This window comes from Urocampus carinirostris, chromosome 10, assembly GCF_059441175.1.
Source record: "Urocampus carinirostris isolate Australia breed hairy pipefish chromosome 10, RoL_Ucar_1.0, whole genome shotgun sequence".
Classification (NCBI taxonomy): Eukaryota; Metazoa; Chordata; class Actinopteri; order Syngnathiformes; family Syngnathidae; genus Urocampus; species Urocampus carinirostris.
In genome coordinates this window covers 5,809,492-5,829,620 of record NC_142358.1, presented here as the reverse complement: position 1 = coordinate 5,829,620, position 20,129 = coordinate 5,809,492, and the positions used below count along the sequence as shown (strand labels likewise).

Here is a 20,129-nt window from a genome sequence, read left to right as displayed (position 1 = left end):
GCGAGGCCCCGGAAAACGACTTCCGAATGGCTTTGAGGAAATTCTGGTCCACCATCCGACGTCTTAGGGGGGGGTGCAGTGTGCCATCAACATTGTGTTTAGTGGAGATGGGGTGCTGCTGACCTCGACCCGGGACGTTGTGAAGCGGTGGGCAGAATACCTTGAAGACCTCCTCAATAACACCAATACGTCTTCCTCTGAAGAAGCAGAGCCTAGGGGCTCTGAGGTGGGCTTTCATATCTTTGGGGTTGAAGTCATTGAGGTGGTTAAAAAAATCAGTGCCAGCTCCCCAGGGGTGGATGAGATCTGCGTGAAGTCCATTAAGGCTCTAGATGCCTCTGCACCATCGTGGGGACATCAGGGACAGTACCTCTGGACTGACAGACCGGGGTAGTGGTTCCACTTCTCAAGAAAGAGAGTGTGTTCCAACTATACGTGAATCACACCTCTCAGTCTCCCTGGTAAGGTATTTTCTGGGGAACTGGAGATGAGGGTTAGTCAGGAAGTGGAACCCCGAATCCAAGAGGAGCAGTGTGGTTTTCGTCCAGGCCGTGGAACAGTGGACCAGCTCTACACACTCTGCAGGGTCCTCGAGAGTGCATTGGAAAATGCTTATCTGGTCTACATGTGTTTTGTGGACTTGGAGAAGGCATTCAACCGTGTTCCTCGGGATCCCTGTGGGGAGTGCTCTGGGGGCAAGGGGTATCGCACAGTCTTATTATATAAAAATAGGGTTACATAGACTTAGTCAACCAATAAAAAAATAATTTTACTTGAAAATCTAAATTACCCAGCACTGGTGAGTTATTTTCAAAAACAGGTCTGCAACACCTTAACTATCCTTTAGGGGCACTATGGTGCCCACGGGCACTACGTTGGTGAACCATGTCTTAATTCATTTTTTAAAAGTCCACTCATGTAATGGGTTGCCTGATCTAAGCAGGGTTGAAAGTGTTACAGTACTTTAAAAATGTAATCCGATACAATTACTCGTTAACTGTTGAAAATTTTAACCAATAACGTAATCCAACTACTCTCATATTGAAGTCATATAACTGGATTACTTAGATTACTTTTGAATTACCCCAACACCAAATACGCTAAAAAAAGGCAAAAACAATAGAAATGAAATTACAAAATATAGTTTGACATAAACGAACTATGTAACCTTAAAAAGAATTGAAAGAAACCCAGGTTAGGTAGTTCCTTGTAGTCCTACAAAAAAATGCTCAAATTTTAACCCCGTAGTATTGTTTTTTAAGCAAAAATAACATTTCTCTTATACATGGAACACAAGATATACTCTTTTTTTAGTATGCATTAAGACCCCATATTTATAGATTTACTAGGCTAGATTAATTATTCTCACAGCATAACAATACAATACAGTGATCAAATAGTGGATTTTGAACACCAGTGTACTGCAAAATACAAAAAGAAGGTAATCAATACAATTTACCAAATGTCCCTGAACACATTAATAGCAAGCAACGTTGCTGCCTAGTGCCCAATACGAACATGCTAGCAGCCTCACAAGACTCCAGGCTCATGCAAATTGCACAAAATGAGTGCTACATTGAAGGAGAAATAAAATGCAGTCAAAAAGAAAAGTGCTATTACCTGCAACACACGCTGACAAACATGCATAAGTGGATAAGGTGCCTGTCTGTACGATCTGGGCAACCCATAGGCTTGCGTACATAGCTCCCGTGTGTGTGTGTGTGTGTGTGTGTGTGTGTGTGTGTGTGTGTGTGTGTGTGTGTGTGTGTGTGTGTGTGTGTGTGTGTGTGTGTGTGTGCGTGCGTGTGTGTGTGTGTGTGTGTGTGTAAGCCTAATGTCAGTGATTTAATTTATGACACAGTATGTCCATTGGTGCATTATGTATACGCCTTTTTTTTAATACAACTGTATTCCTGCAAAGTAATCATTATTTTAATGAAATGTACCTGTAATTCGATTATGAATTTTTTATGTAACTGTAACGTAATAAAATTACCTTTTTTGGTATCCTTATTAGGTAACGCAATTACATGTATTCCGTTACCCCCCAACCCTTGATATAAATCTTGCACATAATGCTAAGGCTGAAATTTGATTATTTATTTAGTTTGAAGAGGGTACATTTAAATGCATTGAATTTGTTGAAGTTGGGTGGGGTTTTTTTCAGAGTGGAGGGGGAGCAAACAAGCCCATGGCCTTGGACATCATCCATTATCTGCACCGCTTATCCTCAGTAGGGTCGCGAGGGAGCTGGAGGCCATCCCAGCCATCTTCCGGCAGTTGGCAGGGGACACCCTGAATTGGTTGACAGCCAGTCACGGGGCACACAGGGACAGTCAACTCACTTGCTTACTTTCAGTCAACTGCTCTGCTTCTGACCAGAACAGCTTCTCTAAATCTCCATTAAATTGTTTAATTGCTTTACTCTCAGAGTCACGTTCAGAGTCACTTACTGTAACAGTCCCGGCAGACATGTTAGCCCAGGCGTCGACAATCCATTCCGTTTGCATTATCATCCGCTGGACGTTTCTGTGCTACCGTAGTCCCAGTCCAGGTGAAAAAAAGACATCATTTCATGATATGAAAGTGCCAAGAGGAGAACAATAACCTTTAAATTGCTAGATACGCTACGGAGTCAGCATCCAGAGTACTTCCGAATAATACATTGCTTGTGATGTCATGTGTCCTTTCCGTGCAAACGGGACGTGGAGGTGTTTACATAGGAGACATATAGAAGTCACAGCAGAGCTAATTTAGTTGGAAATGAGAACAGTCTCACAAAATCATCCGATTTCACCCAAAAATGTTGTAAGTTTTGTCTCGGCCAAGGCTCAAAACTGTGACCTCACAGTCTCGGGGGCGGGTGCCCTCCCCTAAGGCCACCGAGCTGGTCAAAGTTTGTTGCTCTGGATGAGACACACGGCGCACTGTACGATAAGGCGCACCCTACATTTAGAAGAAAATTGGAGACATCATTGTGCGCCCTATGGTCATGTAAAATACGGTATTTGTATTATTATTGTTAATAGTTATTTTATGTTTACTTCTGCTTTTTTTGACTCAACTGTTCTTTCTCTTTTTCTTTTTTGTCGTTTAATTATTTTTGAGGTGATTGGTAAACCTTTTTAAGCAGTTCTTTGACTTGGACTTGGACTTTGAAATTATTTATTTGTATTTATTTATTGATTTAATTATATTTTTTGGGGAGGTGGGGGGAAACGGGGGGTTCAACCAGTATTCTCGTTTGCCCGCGTCCCTGCGTCCTAGACGCATCATTTTTGCTGGGGACGCATAGTGTCAAATCAACGTGCGTCCCCGGGACGCAAGTTTTTTGACAAAAAATTGTCATTATTGCCCGATTAGTTTTTTTTAACAAAGATTTACCGCACTCCAAACTTTTTGTCAGGCAGATCCGCCATTGTTGTTTTGGTCTCGCGGTTCGAGTTTTCGTCTGCACACTGATCTCGGCAAACGAGATCTCGTTGCTTCGAGATGACGTCATTGTTGTGGTGTGGTTGTCGTTGAGTCAAGGTGAAGGTTAAGTATGCCTCAGAAAAAAACGTTAGTATTAGATGAAAATCAACACAAAATTGTTAATTCCTTCAGTGTCGGTAATAAGTCTAAACATAATGCAGAGTGATAACAACGGCAATAATTCCGGCACGAAAAAACGGCGGAGAAATTCTTTGGAAGATCGCAAAGGCAAGGAAAACAAGTGTGTTGAAGCGAACGATTTGACGAAAGAAAATAAACAAAAGAATACTCCTTGCAAGAAAAGGACTTTTCTGTCAAAATGGACTAAATTATATTCCTGGTTACGCTATGAGGAGGATGATAATGGATTGGACCTTGAGAAGACATTACAACTGTGGCGGGACAGCAAACCACGAAGAATATATGAACTGAAAAATCTGAAGTGAAAACTTGCTTTGTATTACCAATTAACTGTGATGATTAAAACTGCATGAATATATAGATTTATATTATATATTTGTCGCCGATTTAAAATTCCAAACTCGATAACACTAAATTTTGGGGACCCATAAATCTCTGTTGGGACCCATGGATTTTTGAGCATGCGAGTCCCCGGGACCCATCACTTTTTAGCGGTAAAATGAACACTGGACAAATCTTTAAATTATTTCAAGATTTTTTTAAATGAAGTTGTTTTTTTTGTCTGTTTCTTTTTTTATATATATTTTTAAGCATATATTCCATTGCTTCAGACTTAATTATATTAATTTGTTGTTTTTTTCTGCGGGCAGCGAAGTCCATCAACTCGGACTTAGATTGTTTTCGAGTTCAATCTTTTTACCCTTTTTTTCCCCCAGCAAACAATTCCTGGATCTTTTACAATCCACGCACTCTGCGGGACACGGCGTCCTGGAGAGGCAATTTGCAGCGTCATTAGCAATGAAAGGCAACGTTGCTCGGGGTATAAAAGCATATCTGGCCTCAGCGGTTCTCCGTGAGCACAACCCATGCTGGCAACGCACCGTGGGAACATTCGCTGAGTGCTCTTCAGCCTTTGCATATATATATATATATATATATATATATATATATATATATATATATATATATATATATATATATATATATATATATATATACTCTATACAGTACTTTTGTTTTTTAGATAGATACTTGGGCCTTTGTTAAGGTTTTATTTGATTTGAATATATTATGTTGTTTTTAATTTTTAATTATTCCAAGAAAATAAAGGTGACTACTGCACATATTTTACATATCACAATTTCATTTTCGGACATAATAAAGAGATATAACTGTCCTCGTAATTTTGCTAGAAAATATGTTTTTTTTTTAATCAAGGCATCATTTTTCTATCATCAAATAGTAAAAAAACCCGTATATTTCTTTCTTTCTTTTTTTGCAAGTACAGTACAAAGCAGCTGTTTCTTCAGGGCCTCTCTCTGAAGCCGTCACTCGATCAAATATTTTTGCTCGTCAGGCTAGGTACCAAACAGTCCACTGGCTCCGGACTGGTCCATCGCGCTCTTTGAGGTCAATGTGCCATTAGAACCTTTTATGTTTGTCTTCAATGATGGGTAGCGGCTTTTCTTTGAGCTCAGTTGGAGGTTGACAACGGGAGAAACCACTCACTGATTTTCTGTCCGTTACAATCGCGCTTCACGGAACCTGCCGGACGTGCTTCTGGTATCCGATGAGACCGATCAATACCCGTTTTTTCCGTATTCTTGCTTGAATTTAGGATTCATTTTTGCTGATGGAGCTTCTGCCACTACTAAATCCAGGCTTTGAAATTATCACTTTTGAATATTAATTGTAAGGGCCCGGTCACACAGCCGTTTGCGTCTGTATCGCGGGTCAAATTTTGCTTTTTTTTTGCCTGTGGTTGCCCGCGATGGAAAAGGCGCAAAATTGGCCAACCCGCTGTTCATCGGTGGTATGCCCGCAAAACAGACGCCGGCGACTGTTCCGCTTCCTCATTGCGTCATTTCTGCGTCATTTTCTCGTGTGGACCACGGGTATAAAAGCTGCCGAGCCGGCGTTATGCCGAGAAATGCATCCTTGCCGAGATTTGCATCCCCTCGCTACTACAACCACTTTTCAGATTCAGATTCAGAATCAAAACTACTTTATTGTCATTCTAGTACACGTGTATACAGAACGAAATGTCGATACATCTGACCCGCACAGTTTCCTTGAATGTACAGATATAAATAAAATGTTGTATTGAGTTGGAGTATTGAGTACTAATAATATACTAAATAATTATGGCTATGTATAGTATTTTACAGTAGCGCAAATAGTGCAAGAGGAGCAGCTAACCAGATGTGCAAAATGGGCAGTCAAGTAAACAAGTCAGGTAAACAGTAACAATAACACTGTAACAATAACACTGTAAGTACAATAGTGCAGAAAAAACAGATGTGCAAGGAGCGGCTAGCTATAAAGAACTGCCAGTAGTGCAAAAAGTCAAACAAAACCAACAGATGTACAGATTAGCAGCAGTTTAGATTTACTATGTGTTTGATTGACCATTTGACAGGCTAATGGCCAGGGGGACAAGACTATTGTGGAACCTGGTGGTCCTGCACCGCACACTGCAGTACCTCTTCCCAGAGGCTAGCAGAGTGAACAGTCCATGATGGGGGTGAGAGGGGTCCCTGATAATGTTCTTAGCTTGGGATAGGCAGCGCTTCTGGCCAATGTCCTGAATGGAGGGGAGAGACGTCCCGATGATTTTCTATGCTGTCCTCGTCACCCTCCTCACACTACCCCAGTCGGAAGCGCTGCAGCCTCCACACCACTGCTCCACCTCCTCTCTGTAGGCCAGGTCGTTGTCGTCCCTGATGAGGCCCACCTCTGTTGTGTCGTCCGCAAACTTCACGATGTGGTTTGTGGCGGACCTAGGGACGCAGTCGTGTGTCATCAGGGTGAACAGCAAGGGGCTCAGGACACAGCCTTGGGGGGAGCCTGTGCTGAGGGTGATGACATCGGAGATGTTCTGCCCAATCCGCACTGACTGGGGTCTGTCAGTGAGGAAGTCCAGCAGCCAGTTCCGCAGGGGGGTGTTGAAACCCAGGAGTCTCATTTTGTCAACCAGGTGTTGTGGGATGATGTTGTTGAAGGCTGAACTGAAGTCCAGGAACAGCATCCGCACATGGGTGTTCTTCTCCTCTAGGTGTGTCAGGCTCAGGTGAAGCGCAGAGGAGATGGCATCCCCGGTGGAGCGGTTTGTCCGGTAGGCAAACTGAAAGGGGTCGAGTGAGGAGGGGAGACTGGAGGTGATGTGCTCTTTAACCAGTCTCTCAAAGCACTTCATTATGATGGGAGTCAGTGCAATGGGCCGGTAATCGTTGAATGATAAGATCTGGGGGTTCTTTGGCACTGGGATGATGGTGGCAATCTTGAAGCATGATGGTACTGTGGCTTGGTCTAGCGAGGTGTTGAAAATGTCTGTTAGTACACAAGCCAGCTGATCGGCGCACTCTCTAAGGACCCGCCCTGGAATGTTGTCCGGGCCTGGAGCCTTCCGTGTGTTGACCCTTCTCAGGGTCTTCCTCACGTCAGTTGAGTCCAGGAGGAGTGCTCTTTCGTCCTAATTTGGAACCGCTTTCGCTGCAGGGGTCCCATTTTGTTCCTCGAACCTCCCAAAGAAGTTGTTGAGGTCATTCAGAAAGTCCATGCTAGTGTCCTGCACTGGGGCCGTGGTTGGCTTGTATCTGGTGATGGCCTGAATGCCTTTCCACATATCCCTGGTGTTGGTTGTGCTGAGGAAACGGTCCTCGATTTTTTGACTGTGCGATCGCTTTGCTAGTCTGATAGCACGGTTCAGGTTAGCCCTCGCTGATCTCAGCGCCTCCTCGTCACCGGATTTAAAGGCAAGGTTCCGTACCTTTAGCAGTTTGCGTATCTCAGCAGTCATCCAGGGCTTCTGATTGGCACGGGTGCAGATGGTTTTGGTATTGCTGACGTCTTCTGCGCATTTACTGATGTAGGCTGACACAGACATGGCGTACTCATCTATATTTATTTTGTTGTTGTAAGTGGCAGCCGATTTAAACATGTCCCAATCTGTGCATTCAAAGCAGTCCTGTAGTGCCTCCATTGCCCCCTCAGTCCACACCCTCACCTGCTTCACTGTAGGTTTTTCTCTGGTCAGCAGGGGCTTGTATGTAGGAATTAGCATAACAGAAAGGTGATCTGATGAGCCAAGGTGGGGCCGGGGGGCTGCTCTGTATGCTCCTCTGATATTTGTGTAGGCCAAGTCTAATGTGTTCCCACCTCTTGTAGCAAAGTTGACATGCTGGTGGAAATGCGGGAGAACTGTTTTCATGTTGGCCTGGTTAAAGTCCCCCGCCGCAATAAAAATGCACTCGGTGTAAGCATGCTGCAGTTCACTCACAGTTCGGTAGAGAACGTCCATTGCCTCCTTAGTATTAGCGCTGTCTCCGTCAGAGACAATCCTACGACATTTTTTCAGGCCAATACAAAACCAATTGTCACAAACCAGGACATGAAAAAGGAATGCGAACCCAATCACGTAACGTTACTCACAGTTTATTGGGGAGAGGAGGAATGAGCGCACACTCGATCCGGGGATCGATGGTCGCGGAAGTAGCTTGAAATCAGAACTAAGGAGTGGTCAAAATCAAACAGATCGAGACGAAAATAAAACAGGGTCAAACACAGGCAAAAATGGAAATTCACAGAACTTGTCATACCACGCAGAGTCTAGCAGGAGTTTCGCAGACACTCTCACACCAGGCGACTCACAAGACTGTATTTAAATAGTCCGGCAGCAATCTGTCAACGCGGTTCAGCTGGTGTCAATGGGCCGGGCCTCTTCGGCGCCGTGGCAACCATGACAGAACCTGGCGCCACACGGCGGGGATAAATTGGGCGCCATGGCAACCATGACACCAATATTCAACTTTTAAACAGTAACTGATATCCAGTACTGATACTCCTAAATCCAGACTCGGGACTGAAATATGTTTTCTTGAGAAGTCATCTGTAGGGATATCTCGGATTTATACCACCAGTATATGACATTGCCTTTTCAAATCCAGACTCATGCCTGAACTGTGTCCAGATTTTCGACACCGCATTTTCTCAGGCCCATACAAAACTGATGCGCCACTCTTTAGGAGTTCTCTGTACTGATATCTAGTACTCATACTAACAGTGTATGAAATTCATTTTTTATGTCGAGTTTTGTGTCTGATGTGCAATCAGCATTTCAATACTAAATTTTTTGTATGTGTTTAGATTTTCAAAACCAAATGTTATTAGGTTGTTGCAAAACTCTTGAAAAGACATCGGTAGAGATGTGTGTTACTCATACCACTAGTATATGAAAAACTTAACTGTAGAGTAGTCATTGGAACGTATATCAGATACCGATACCACAAGCATCTGAAATTCGTTTCAAGGTTTGTGTCTAAAATGAGTTCAGATTTATAATACCAAACATTTTCAAGTAGCTACAAAATAAATACCTAACTTTTGAGCAGCCACCCGTATGCATATCTAGTACTGATTCCAAAAGCATATGTGAAATTCTTTTCAAGGCTTGTGTCGGATTTAGATTTTCAATACCAAACGTTTTCAGGTTGATAAAAAACTGATACTTACATTTGAGCAGTCATCTGTACAGGTACAGTATGTAATGCATACCAATAGTATATTAAATACTTAACTCTTGAATACACCTGGTGCTGATATCTAGTACTGGTACCACCAGCATATGAAACTCTCTTCTAACCTGGTGTCGGAATTAGGTTTTAATTTTCAACACCAAAAGTTTTCAGGTTGATACAAAACCTTTACTTAACTTTTAAGCAGCTATCTATATGGATATACAGCAACTATACAAACAGCATTATGAAATTATCTTCGAAAAATTGTGTCTAAAACACATTCAGAAATTCAATATTGAACATTTTCAGGCCAATGCAAACTATTGAGCAGTCATAAGTACGGATATCTGTTATTCATACCACTATCATATAAAATACTTAACTCTTAAAGGGTAACTGGTACTCATATCTGCTACTGATAGTACCTGTATATAAAATTCCGCTTCTTAAATATAGGCTTTTGTCTGGAATTTGTTTTATTTTTCAGGCCGATGCAAAACCGATACTCAACCCCTAAGTAATAAATTGTAAAGATATCTACTACTAATACCAACAGCATTATAAAATTATATTTAAAGCTTCGGTCTGAAATTTCTTCAGATTTTCATTGCCAAGCTTTTTCAGGCCGATACAAAACTTTTGATCAGTCATTAGCAAATATTTTTGTTACTCATACCACTAGTATATAAAATTCTCAACACTTGAGTATTCACCGGTACTCATATCTGCCACCAATAGCTCCGGTATATAAAACTCATTTTTTTAAATCCAGACATGTCTCTGAAATGTGTTCTAATTTCTCACACCAAATTTTTCCAGGCCGACACAAAACCAATGCTCAACTTATAAGTAGCCATTGGTACGGATATCTAGAACTAATTCCACCAGCATATGAAATTCCCTTCAAAACTTGTGTCGGAACTGTGTTTTTATATTCAATACAAAACGTTTTCAGCATGATACATAACCGATATTCTTGAGCAGTCATCAATACACATATCTGTTACTTATAACGTTTTTGTTATAAGTAACACAATAGTTTGTGAAATACTCAACTGATTATTAACCGTTGATGATTACTGTGTCTGAAATTGGGACAAATTTTCGATTCCACATTCTTCAGCCCGATAGTAGACCTTAACTCTCGAGTACCGATATTTATATCAGTTACTGACATGACTAGTATATAAAATGTTAATTTTGAATCAAGTATTATGTCTAAATACGCTTAGATTTTTAACAACATTTTCAGTTCGATACCAAAATGTTACCGAATTCTTAAGCAGTTATTGGTGATATCTGTTACTTGTATCACTAGTATAAGTGGTAGTAGTGCTTTTTTCAAGTCCATACAAAACTGATTCTCGAGAAGACATTTTGTACCAAAAAAAACTTAATTAGCAAATAATAGAACTGATAATAACTGAGTTCATGGGAGTTAAAGTGCAAACACAAAGCAGATTATCCCGAAACGTCTGGAAGCAAAAGTCCTTCAGTTATCTGAAGAAAGAGAAAAAAAGGCTGTTCAATTAGCACACTTTGGTCAGGCGGCGGATTTACGTCGTTATCGATCAGAGAAGGTGGCAGAATGACCTTGCATTATGGCGGCGACACGACTTTTATTGCACTTTCAGCACCAAGATTTTTAACAAGCGGAGAAGTGCCCGTGTGTATACCACGCCTAATCCCATCCCTTTATCAAATAACGCTTTTAGTAGATTAAAGCCACGTTAAATCTGAGGCTGCCAATCGAGTTGGAGTGTTTCCAGATGCCATCGACGCTGACACGGCACTTTATTCATTTTCAGCAATTTTTCACTTTGAAGCTCGAGATCGAGCGCTAGCTCTGACAGATAACAAATGCAAATACCGTCCGGTGGATTCATTTGTTGCCGGATTTTCAAAATGACGCTCATTGACGGATGTGTTAATATAGAAGAGAGCGCTCTCTGCAGCTTGTGTGTCATTCGTTGTCTTTATTACGATTATTAAGGACAGTGTCTCTTCGTGTTCAAGTAGTGCCGTCCTTAATCAGATTTACTAATGTGATTATTGCGTACATATGTTACGCTATCGATCACTGTCATTTACTTGAAATCAAATGTGTTTTTGAGGAAATTCATGGGAGGAAAGATCGAGTTAGTTTATGGATTATTACATTTTGTGATTTGAATATGTTTGAATTATATTAATATTTTTTTTTTATGTGTGTTACTGTGAATTATTTAGTTTTCTCCGTTACATATTTAATAGCTAATCGTTTCATGTACAGTACATGTATGTTTTATGATGGATAGGATCCCCGGTTGTAACAGGTCTCTGTGCTGTTTAAAATAAAAACGCCAAGAATGTAGTGGTTTCCCGTGAGTTGGAGCTCCATGTCATCTGTTTTATGGGTAATGGATCAGGCGTTGGTGATATACAGGTTTGGCAGGGGTGGCCGTTGCAGTAGGCCGGACGTACAACCCTGCTACGCCACCTTAGTCACTCTCCGGACCTAATAACAATCCACGGAGCACTTGCTGGTGAGCAGCATTTCTTTGCGATCTTCAGATTTTCCTTAGAGACTGATTTAATAGATGTGGGCATGCTTGGCAGTTTGTTTTTGTTTGTGGACACATTGACTTGTTCGCCTGCCCCCACTGTTTGACCGACAGCATAGACCAGCCTATTGCGCACATGGACATTCAGCCCACTCAACACAAAAAAAACAACCTGCCCCCGTGATAGCATTCGCTGTGGGCTGTCTGCTGTTTGCTGCAAAACACAATGAACAATCAGCAAAGGATTTCTTTTTCCGAGTGGGAGCTTTACAGGAAATAATTGACAAGCACTGCTTTAGCATGTCGAGAAGTCCAAATTTGTTGGCAATAAAAAGCATCTTCCCATGCCTATGGTCCCGGACGCAGTCGGTCCAGGACGTTTTGTTGACATGTCGGTTTTAAAGGACCTTGTAATTAAAACGATTTGCGCATAATGTAGGTTGTCAAGCTGTTTTACGAACATATACAACTTGGACCGGTACATTACTAACACTCAGACGTACACAAGCAGGAAAGGGGCGGAGTGACTTTTACTGTAATACAATCAGGATGCAGAACAAAATGCACGATGAGAACAACAACAATAGTGAAAGCTCTCTCTATGGGTGGTTATATATATTAACCTGCAAAGTTAAAGGGAATAGCGTATTTTTATATACAGACACTTCTACAAACGGTGTTGCCAGCGTCATACTTGATTATGTGTTTTGTGTTTACTTCTGGCAGAGATAATCTACAGCTGGGTTTTCAACGAGTTCCCGTCGTTTGTGGCCGAGGATAGCCGGCGCTTCATCTCGCAAATGACGGGAAACCTCTACGTGTCCAAGGTGCAACCGTCCGATGTGGGAAGTTACGTTTGCCTGCTGAAGAACACGGCCACCAACGCTCGAGTCCTCAGCCCGCCCACACCGCTTACACTCAGGACGGACGGTAAGACGCTGTTGGTCCTCCGTGCGGTTATTGAATTGATCAAGGACGCATACATTCGTTTGAACAGAACAAATGTTCGCTTTCACCTGTTGCGTTACATGATTGAAATAAAAGCAAAGGAAATATTTCATAGGATTTTGAAAGTCATAATAATATAAAATATATTCAGTGCAGCGAAAAATATTTGCTCCCTTTCTGGTTCCCGTGTTTTTGCGGTTAAGGGAAGTTATGATAACTCATGTCCTTTAACATATTATTTTCTTAGTTTTACTTTGTTTCTTCTTGTGGATAAAAAAGATCGTTATTCAAAAGCAGTAAAAATAACAAATTTGGTTAGTGAATTTTTAAAAATACATTTTTTGTAATATTTTCATATTTTACCCGATACTAAATAATTGAAAATGCATGTTTTTCCCAATAAAAATATTTGAACAAGATTTGAACAAACAAACAAAAAAATAATATTTACAACAAGAACATTTTGAACCCGCCTGTATACAACCCCTCAATAAACCCTTTCTTTATTTAAAAGCTTATTTAATGATTTCAACATCAGGGATACCAATCTCATCAACAACACCAACTTTTTACAGTTCTAAGGTCCAAAACTTTCTTGGTCACGCAAATCCCACAGGTTATTTATACGACACAGCATGTCTTTCCATCAAAATTTGTGCCCAGTTGACCCCGTTCCGCTGCAAAATGTCAACATTATAACCTCACACCGCAAGCTAGCTTTGTCCAGGTTGTAAACTAATAATGACCTATTAACTTAGCAACTTTTCCACCTGTGTTTTGTTGGGACCGGCCTCTAAATAAATCATCAATATGCCCGCTCAATGTGTTCAAATTTGAATTGCAATAAAGTTAAGAAATATAAAACTAGCTATAGAGATAGTCACTGCACTTGTGTGCACTGCCATGTAATGCTTATTTAACAATTTCAACACCAGGAATACCAATATCATCAATAATACCAAAAATCTGGGTGTCTAAAACTTTTTAGTCACACTAGGTTCTCTAGTCAGTTATATGGAGTATCTCCTTCCAGAAGTATCAATCAAAATTTGTGCTGATTTGACCCTATTTCTCCACAATAATGTCAACGTTATCACTCTACACCGCAAGCTAGCTCTGTCCGTGTTGTAAACCGATAACGAGCTATAAGCTCGGCGCTTTCTCCCGCTGCTTTTCAGCGGAACCAGCCTCCGGGGAAATCATCCGGCTGAGCGTCGTGCGTGCATGACGTTCCACCTGCCGGGTGCCGAAGCCCCTGCGTCCGTCACAGGATTCCAGTCAAGGTTTTGACGCGGTCCCCGCTGATGGAGCGAAAGGGTTTTCGTGCCTGGGAAGCAGATGGGCGCGTCAGCTAGCGTCTTCATTACGTTTTGACATTATTAAATGATGACATTATTGCACGGCCTCAGGCAAAAAGTTGAATTCTTTAACCTTTTGGAAAACGATTCGCCGGGGCCAGGCTAAGTCTTCGCCGTTAACCATGTTCATGCGGCCATGCTCTCTATGTCTGACCTGTTGTTAAATTACCGCAGTGTATTCCCTTATAAATCGAAGGGTGGTTTGTGGAAAGGCTTGCGCTGGTTTGTGGGGTATGGTTTTGGCTTTAAATAAGCATAGGATTCAAATTATGCTTTTAAAGGAGGGTTTTGGTTTTAAACTAGGTTTATAAACTGAAATGAGGTTTTAAAATCTGGTTTTGGTGCTTAAAATGAAGCCAAATCTATAGTTTGAGAAAAGGTTTTGAATTGAGCCTAGGTTTTAAAACAAGATTTTGAATTAAGGTTTCCAAAAGAGTTTGGATTTTAGACTACGGTTATAAACTGAAATGAGGGTTACAATAAAGGCTTTTAATATAGTTTTTGGGTTACAAAGTAAGTGTTCACATCAGAGTTTTAAACTACAGTTTTTGTTTGAAAGTAATGTTTCGAACTAGAACTTTGATCTTTGACTTTCAAAAAGGTTTTTGAACTCAGCATAAGGGATCAATATTAAAGGTATTATGTAAGATTTTAATTTCAGACCAAGGTTTTAATGTAGTTGTCGTGTTACAAACTAGGTTTTTAAACTACACTTAGGGTTCAGTTAGGGTTACGAAGTAACGTTTTGTTTTTACACTATGTTAAAACTGGGTTTCAATATAGCTTTTCAATAATAAAGGGTTTCAATCTAGTTTTTGGGTTTTAAACTAGGCTTTTAAACAAATCCAGGGGTTCCAGTTAGGGTTTTCAAATAAAGTTTTGGTTTCAAATGTGGGTTATAAACTGAAACTGGTTTCAAACCAGTGTATTTAAGTTTTTGAGTTTCACACTATGCTTTTAAATTAGTGTTTAAAAGTAGGTATTTGGTTCAAATCAGAGTTTTAAACCGAAAATCTGGTTTTGAACTAGCAATTTATCAAAAACTAAATTAGAATAAACTAGGTTTTTAAACTGATAGCATGGTTTTGAACTAACGTTTTAAACCAAAACTAGAAAAAACAAACTAGGCTTTTAAACAAAGCTGATGGTTTTAGAGTATGATTTTGTTTTCAAACTAGGGTTAAAACTGTGGCTAATGTTTTAAACTATAACCAGGGTTTCAAACATAGATGTTAATCTAAGGCTAGAGGATCAAATTAGGGTTTTAAAGTAAGGTTTTTGTTTCAAACTAAGGTTAAACAAGGAGCTGGGGTTGCAACCTAGAGTTTGAAAATACTGTTTGGGTTTCAAACTAGGCTACTTTTTAATTAAAACATGTTATTATTGTTATTCTGATTATATCAAATCAAGATGTTGTTATTATATATGTAATATATTAATATAAATATACATTTACATTAAATAGTAAATATGTTTCTATTTTTGATTAAATTAAAATATTCATAAATTATTGCAAAATAATAATTTATTAATATATCGATTTATTAATCATTTTGCCTCCAGATGATTTGATTTGTTGTCGTTTTTAAGCACAAAACACAGTCGGTTTCTCAATAAAAGCTGAGAATGCCAGAAAAGGCTGGGTTGCTTTTCCCCACAAACAACAACCTTTACCCCTTGTCCCCCCTGTCCCCGCTCCCATATTGCTTGTCCCACTTTTAAAATGGTGAAAATTGCATTGGCACACCCCGCGACAGACGGGCCCAAACGTGGCACGGCGGTGTCACGGGTGGTGACAATCGCACTGCGCAATCTGTGTCTCGCTCAAAGTGATTACACGCTGCCGTGCACGCCTGTTTTTGTGTGCGTGTGTTTGGTTGTGCATGTGCTTGTGCACCGCTCACCGTCAAGCCTAACCGACCCTCTTAATCAAAACAAGCATCTGGGCTCCATTACGGCCCACTGGACGCCATTGATTGCCGGCTCCCTTATCTTTGTTACACCTTTCAGACTGGTATGTACCTAATACCTGTGTTGTACCTTAAAAAATGATAACTAGAATTGTCAGGTCAGAAAACGGACAAAATAGCATGTTGATCAAGCCAGTAGACCCCTGTGATAAGACATTAGTTCATTCTGATATGTTAATTGTAGCATGAAATCGCTGACATTTAGTGACTAAAGGATATACAAAAAATGTGACTTGACTTGAATTGTACAGCGAGGGGATAGAAACTTATCGTTTAAAGTAATGTGTGCCGGAACCCGGTACTCCTGATATAAAGCATTAACAAAATAGTATATAGCGAGCGTTACTTATGTGTAATATATGTGTATATGATTAAAAAAATAAATAAATATAGATATGGGTAAAAGTGTTATTCTATCTACATTTGATGTGACGTGTCTTGAGCCGGTGTATTGGAGTTGTGAGTGGATGCAGGGGAAGAGACACCGATGGCAGACTAAAACTTAAAAGAAGCTTCAAAACTTCAAATAGTGATTAGTGTGCTCCCAGTTGATTCACCTTTTAACAGCGTTCATTTCCAGTGAGCTTGTTGTAGTCATCATGTTTTGTCTGGCAGTGTCTCTTGATATCATATTGTTTTACAACAGTTTCTTGGCAAATTAGGCAGAAGCAGTTGTTTTGGATTTCGGTGAAAAAATACTTTTAACTTTTCCTGGAAGCAGAGAGCCTCACAGAAAACGTTTTTTTTAGTTTGCATTTGCCATGTCGCAATGGGGCTGGGATAAAATTCCCACAGAAAGCCAAGGACAAGGTTCCCAAACGGCAACTGCCATCAAGCTGGTAAAATCGTGAAAATGTGTTTTGCACAAATTTATTTTATATTGGGGTCAACATTACTGCCGGGCCACATAATAATTTTCTGACAGAGGCCGCAGGCCAGTAAAAATTTGATCACGGACCGTTACTGGCTCCCGGGCTGGACTTTGGACATACCAGCCCTAAACAATCCAAACACAGTAAATATAAGAGTGTTCACAGGTGTATATTTTTGATCCTCTGCATAAAATAACACACAAATACAGTCAATATAACAATACACAAAGGTATATTATCAGGGTTCCCGCGGATCTTTGAGAAGTCTTAAAAGGCATTGAATTCATTATTCAAATACTAAGTCAAGTCAAGTCAAGTCATTTTTATTTGTATAGCCCTTAATCACAATAAGTCTCTAAGGGCTTCACAGATTAGTATACTATGTTACACAGACTATTTTTCAGTCGACAAGAAGAGTAGGTTATTATTCATAAGCAATGGAGTAGAAGTGAGTTTTAAGTTTAGATTTAAACATTTCCACTGAGGTTGCGGATCGGATCTCAGGGGGAAGAGCATTCCACAGCACCGGTGCCCGAATGGAGAACGCTCTCGATCCAGCAGAACACTTCTTTGCTCTCGGGATCACCAGAAGACCGGCACTCTCAGATCGTAGGCTTCGGACCGGGACATAGGGGCAAATCAGATCTGAAAGATAAGAGGGAGCAAGTCCATGTATGATTTTGTACAATACTAAGAGAACTTTGAAGTCACATCTTTGGCTAACTGGGAGCCAGTGCAAGTTAGCCAAAATCGGTGTTATGTGATCGTACTTTTTTGTCCTAGTTAAAAGCCTCGCTGCGGCGTTTTGTACTAGCTGAAGAGACTTGATTCTGGACTTCGGGAGACCGGAGAGTAGTGCATTACAGTAATCGAGACGGGAGGTAACAAATGCATGAATTATAGTTTCCGCATCAGACTGAGACAGTATTGAACGGATTTTGGCAATGTTACGAAGATGGAAGAAAGCGGTTCTAGTAATTTTCTTTACATGCATCTCAAAGGTTAGATCAGGGTCAAATATGACACCTAAATTTTTAACTGAGTCACTCTGTGTGATGTGACATTTGTCAATGTTCACAGCAGTTTTTGAGAATAAGTCACGGCATTTAGATGGACCAATGACTAACATTTCTGTCTTTTCAGAGTTAAGACGCAAGAAATTGAGTGACATCCACTCTTTTATCTCAGTGAGGCAGGCCTCCAAATTTCCACAGTTTAGTGTGGAAGATTCCTCCAACGGAAGATAGAGTTGAGTGTCGTCTGCGTAGCAGTGGAAGCTGATATTGTACTTGCGAATAATGTCACCTAATGGAAGCATGTAAATGTTGAAAAGAAGGGGGCCAAGCACTGAACCCTGCGGAACACCGCAGGTAACATTAAAGGGCTCAGATGTCATTTCACCATATTTAACACAGTGCGTCCTATCTGAGAGGTAGGATCTGAACCACGAGAGGACGGTTCCTGAGAGACCAATCCATTTTTCCAACCGTTCTAGTAGGATATTGTGGTGCACTGTGTCAAAAGCAGCACTAAGATCCAGCAGCAGCAAAAGTGATGAAGCGCCAGAATCCATTGACATTAGGAGATCATTTGTTACCTTGATCAGAACTGTCTCAGTAGAGTGGTTAGCCCTGAATCCTGATTGCATGGATTCAAAAAGGTTATTCTCGGATATGAAAGCATTCAGCTGCTGTGCCACTACTTTTTCGAGTACTTTAGAGAGGAAAGGTAGGTTTGACACAGGTCTGTAATTACTTAATATTTCTGGATCAAGGTTGGGTCGTTTCAGTGTGGGTTTAATAACGGCGGACTTAAAAGCTGCTGGAACTACACCTGAGGAGAGTGATATGTTTATAATATTTAGAACTGAAGGTCCAAGGACGCCAAAAAGACTTTTAATAAGTGAACCTGGGAGCGGGTCGAACTGGCAAGTTGTCGGTTTGGCCGCATTTACCACCTGTTTGAGATCATCAAGTGACAGTTCACTAAAACCGGACATTTTCCCAAGGCAGCCACCCTGTCGTGCATCTGTAAATTTCAGTCCTTTAATATGTGTGGTATTAATAATTTCTTTAGCAATTTCTTCCTGTATGCATTGAATCTTCTTAGTAAAGAAGACCATTAAGTCCTGAGCAGAGTGTGTCGAACTATCTGCGATAGTCTGTTGCCTTGTAAGCGATGCTACAGTGTCAAAAAGGGCTTTGGGGTTGTTCTTTTGAGACGCAATCACTTACGAAAGGTAGGCCGATTTTGCAGAGGCAAGGGCCGCTTTATACTTTAACAAACTGTCACACCAGGTTTGATGGAAAACCTCAAGCTTGGTAGCGCGCCATTTTCTTTCCAATTTCCTGCATTCTTGTTTAAGGGTTCTAGTTTCATCAGTAAACCAAGGCGTGCGTCTTTTAGGACGTGATTTTAGTTTTATGGGCGCTATTGAATCCAGCACACTAGTCAGGGTGGTATTGAACTCATTCATGAGTGAGTCAATCGAGCCAATGTATGTAGGAAAGGACGCAACTGCTCCAGGAAGGAGTTCAAAGAGCTCAGAAACTGTACCAGTGCTTATATTGCGTCCGCTAAATACTTCAGCTTTTTTAACACTACTCTTAGCTAGCACCTCAAATGTAACTAAATAATGATCCGAGATAACGGTAGTACACGGTAACACCATAATGTTTGAGGTTAAAACTCCTCGAGTCAGAATCAAGTCTAGCGTGTTCCCATTTTTATGGGTTGGCAAATCAACCAGTTGATTAAAGCCAAATGCATCAATTAGAGACCTAAACGCAATAGTAAGTGAATTGAGTGGGGAGTTCAAATGAATGTTAAAGTCTCCCATAATTATAATTTTGTCTGCATAGGTTACTAGTTCAGACAAAAGTTCAACAAATTCGTCTAAGAAAGTTGTGTATGGCCCAGGTGCACGATAGATAGTTATTACATAAATTGACAATAGAGAGGACCGCATCACAAGAGCCTCAAACGCCTTGTAATTATTAGAGGTACGTGGATTAAATTTGAGCGATTTTTCAGAAATTAGCGCAACACCACCACCCCTTTTCAACGTGCGTGCTATATGGCTACTCTCGTAGTCTGGGGGAGAAGCATAATTTAGCGCTAAGTACTCATCCGGGCGTAACCAAGTTTCACACAGACCCATACAGTTAAGTTTATAATCACGAATAATGTTATCAACAAGTAAAGCTTTTGGAGCAAGCGATCTAATATTTAACAGACCAAATTTCAGCTTTGCTGAATCATTTGACTTAGCTGAACTCTTTGTAGTCTTTGTCGAAATCTTCAAAAC

General features: G+C 40.6%; 1 protein-coding gene across 2 annotated transcripts in view; it reads left to right on the top strand.

Moving 5' to 3' along the window:
• Positions 1-20,129, top strand: part of cntn5 (contactin 5) — a 158,024-nt gene that overhangs the window by 39,811 nt on the left and 98,084 nt on the right. For both annotated transcript variants that reach the window (XM_088345035.1, XM_088345034.1), the window contains one exon: positions 12,401-12,604. In XM_088345035.1, coding sequence (XP_088201161.1) covers positions 12,401-12,604 — 204 coding nt within the window. The remainder of the gene's footprint in view (positions 1-12,400; positions 12,605-20,129) is intronic.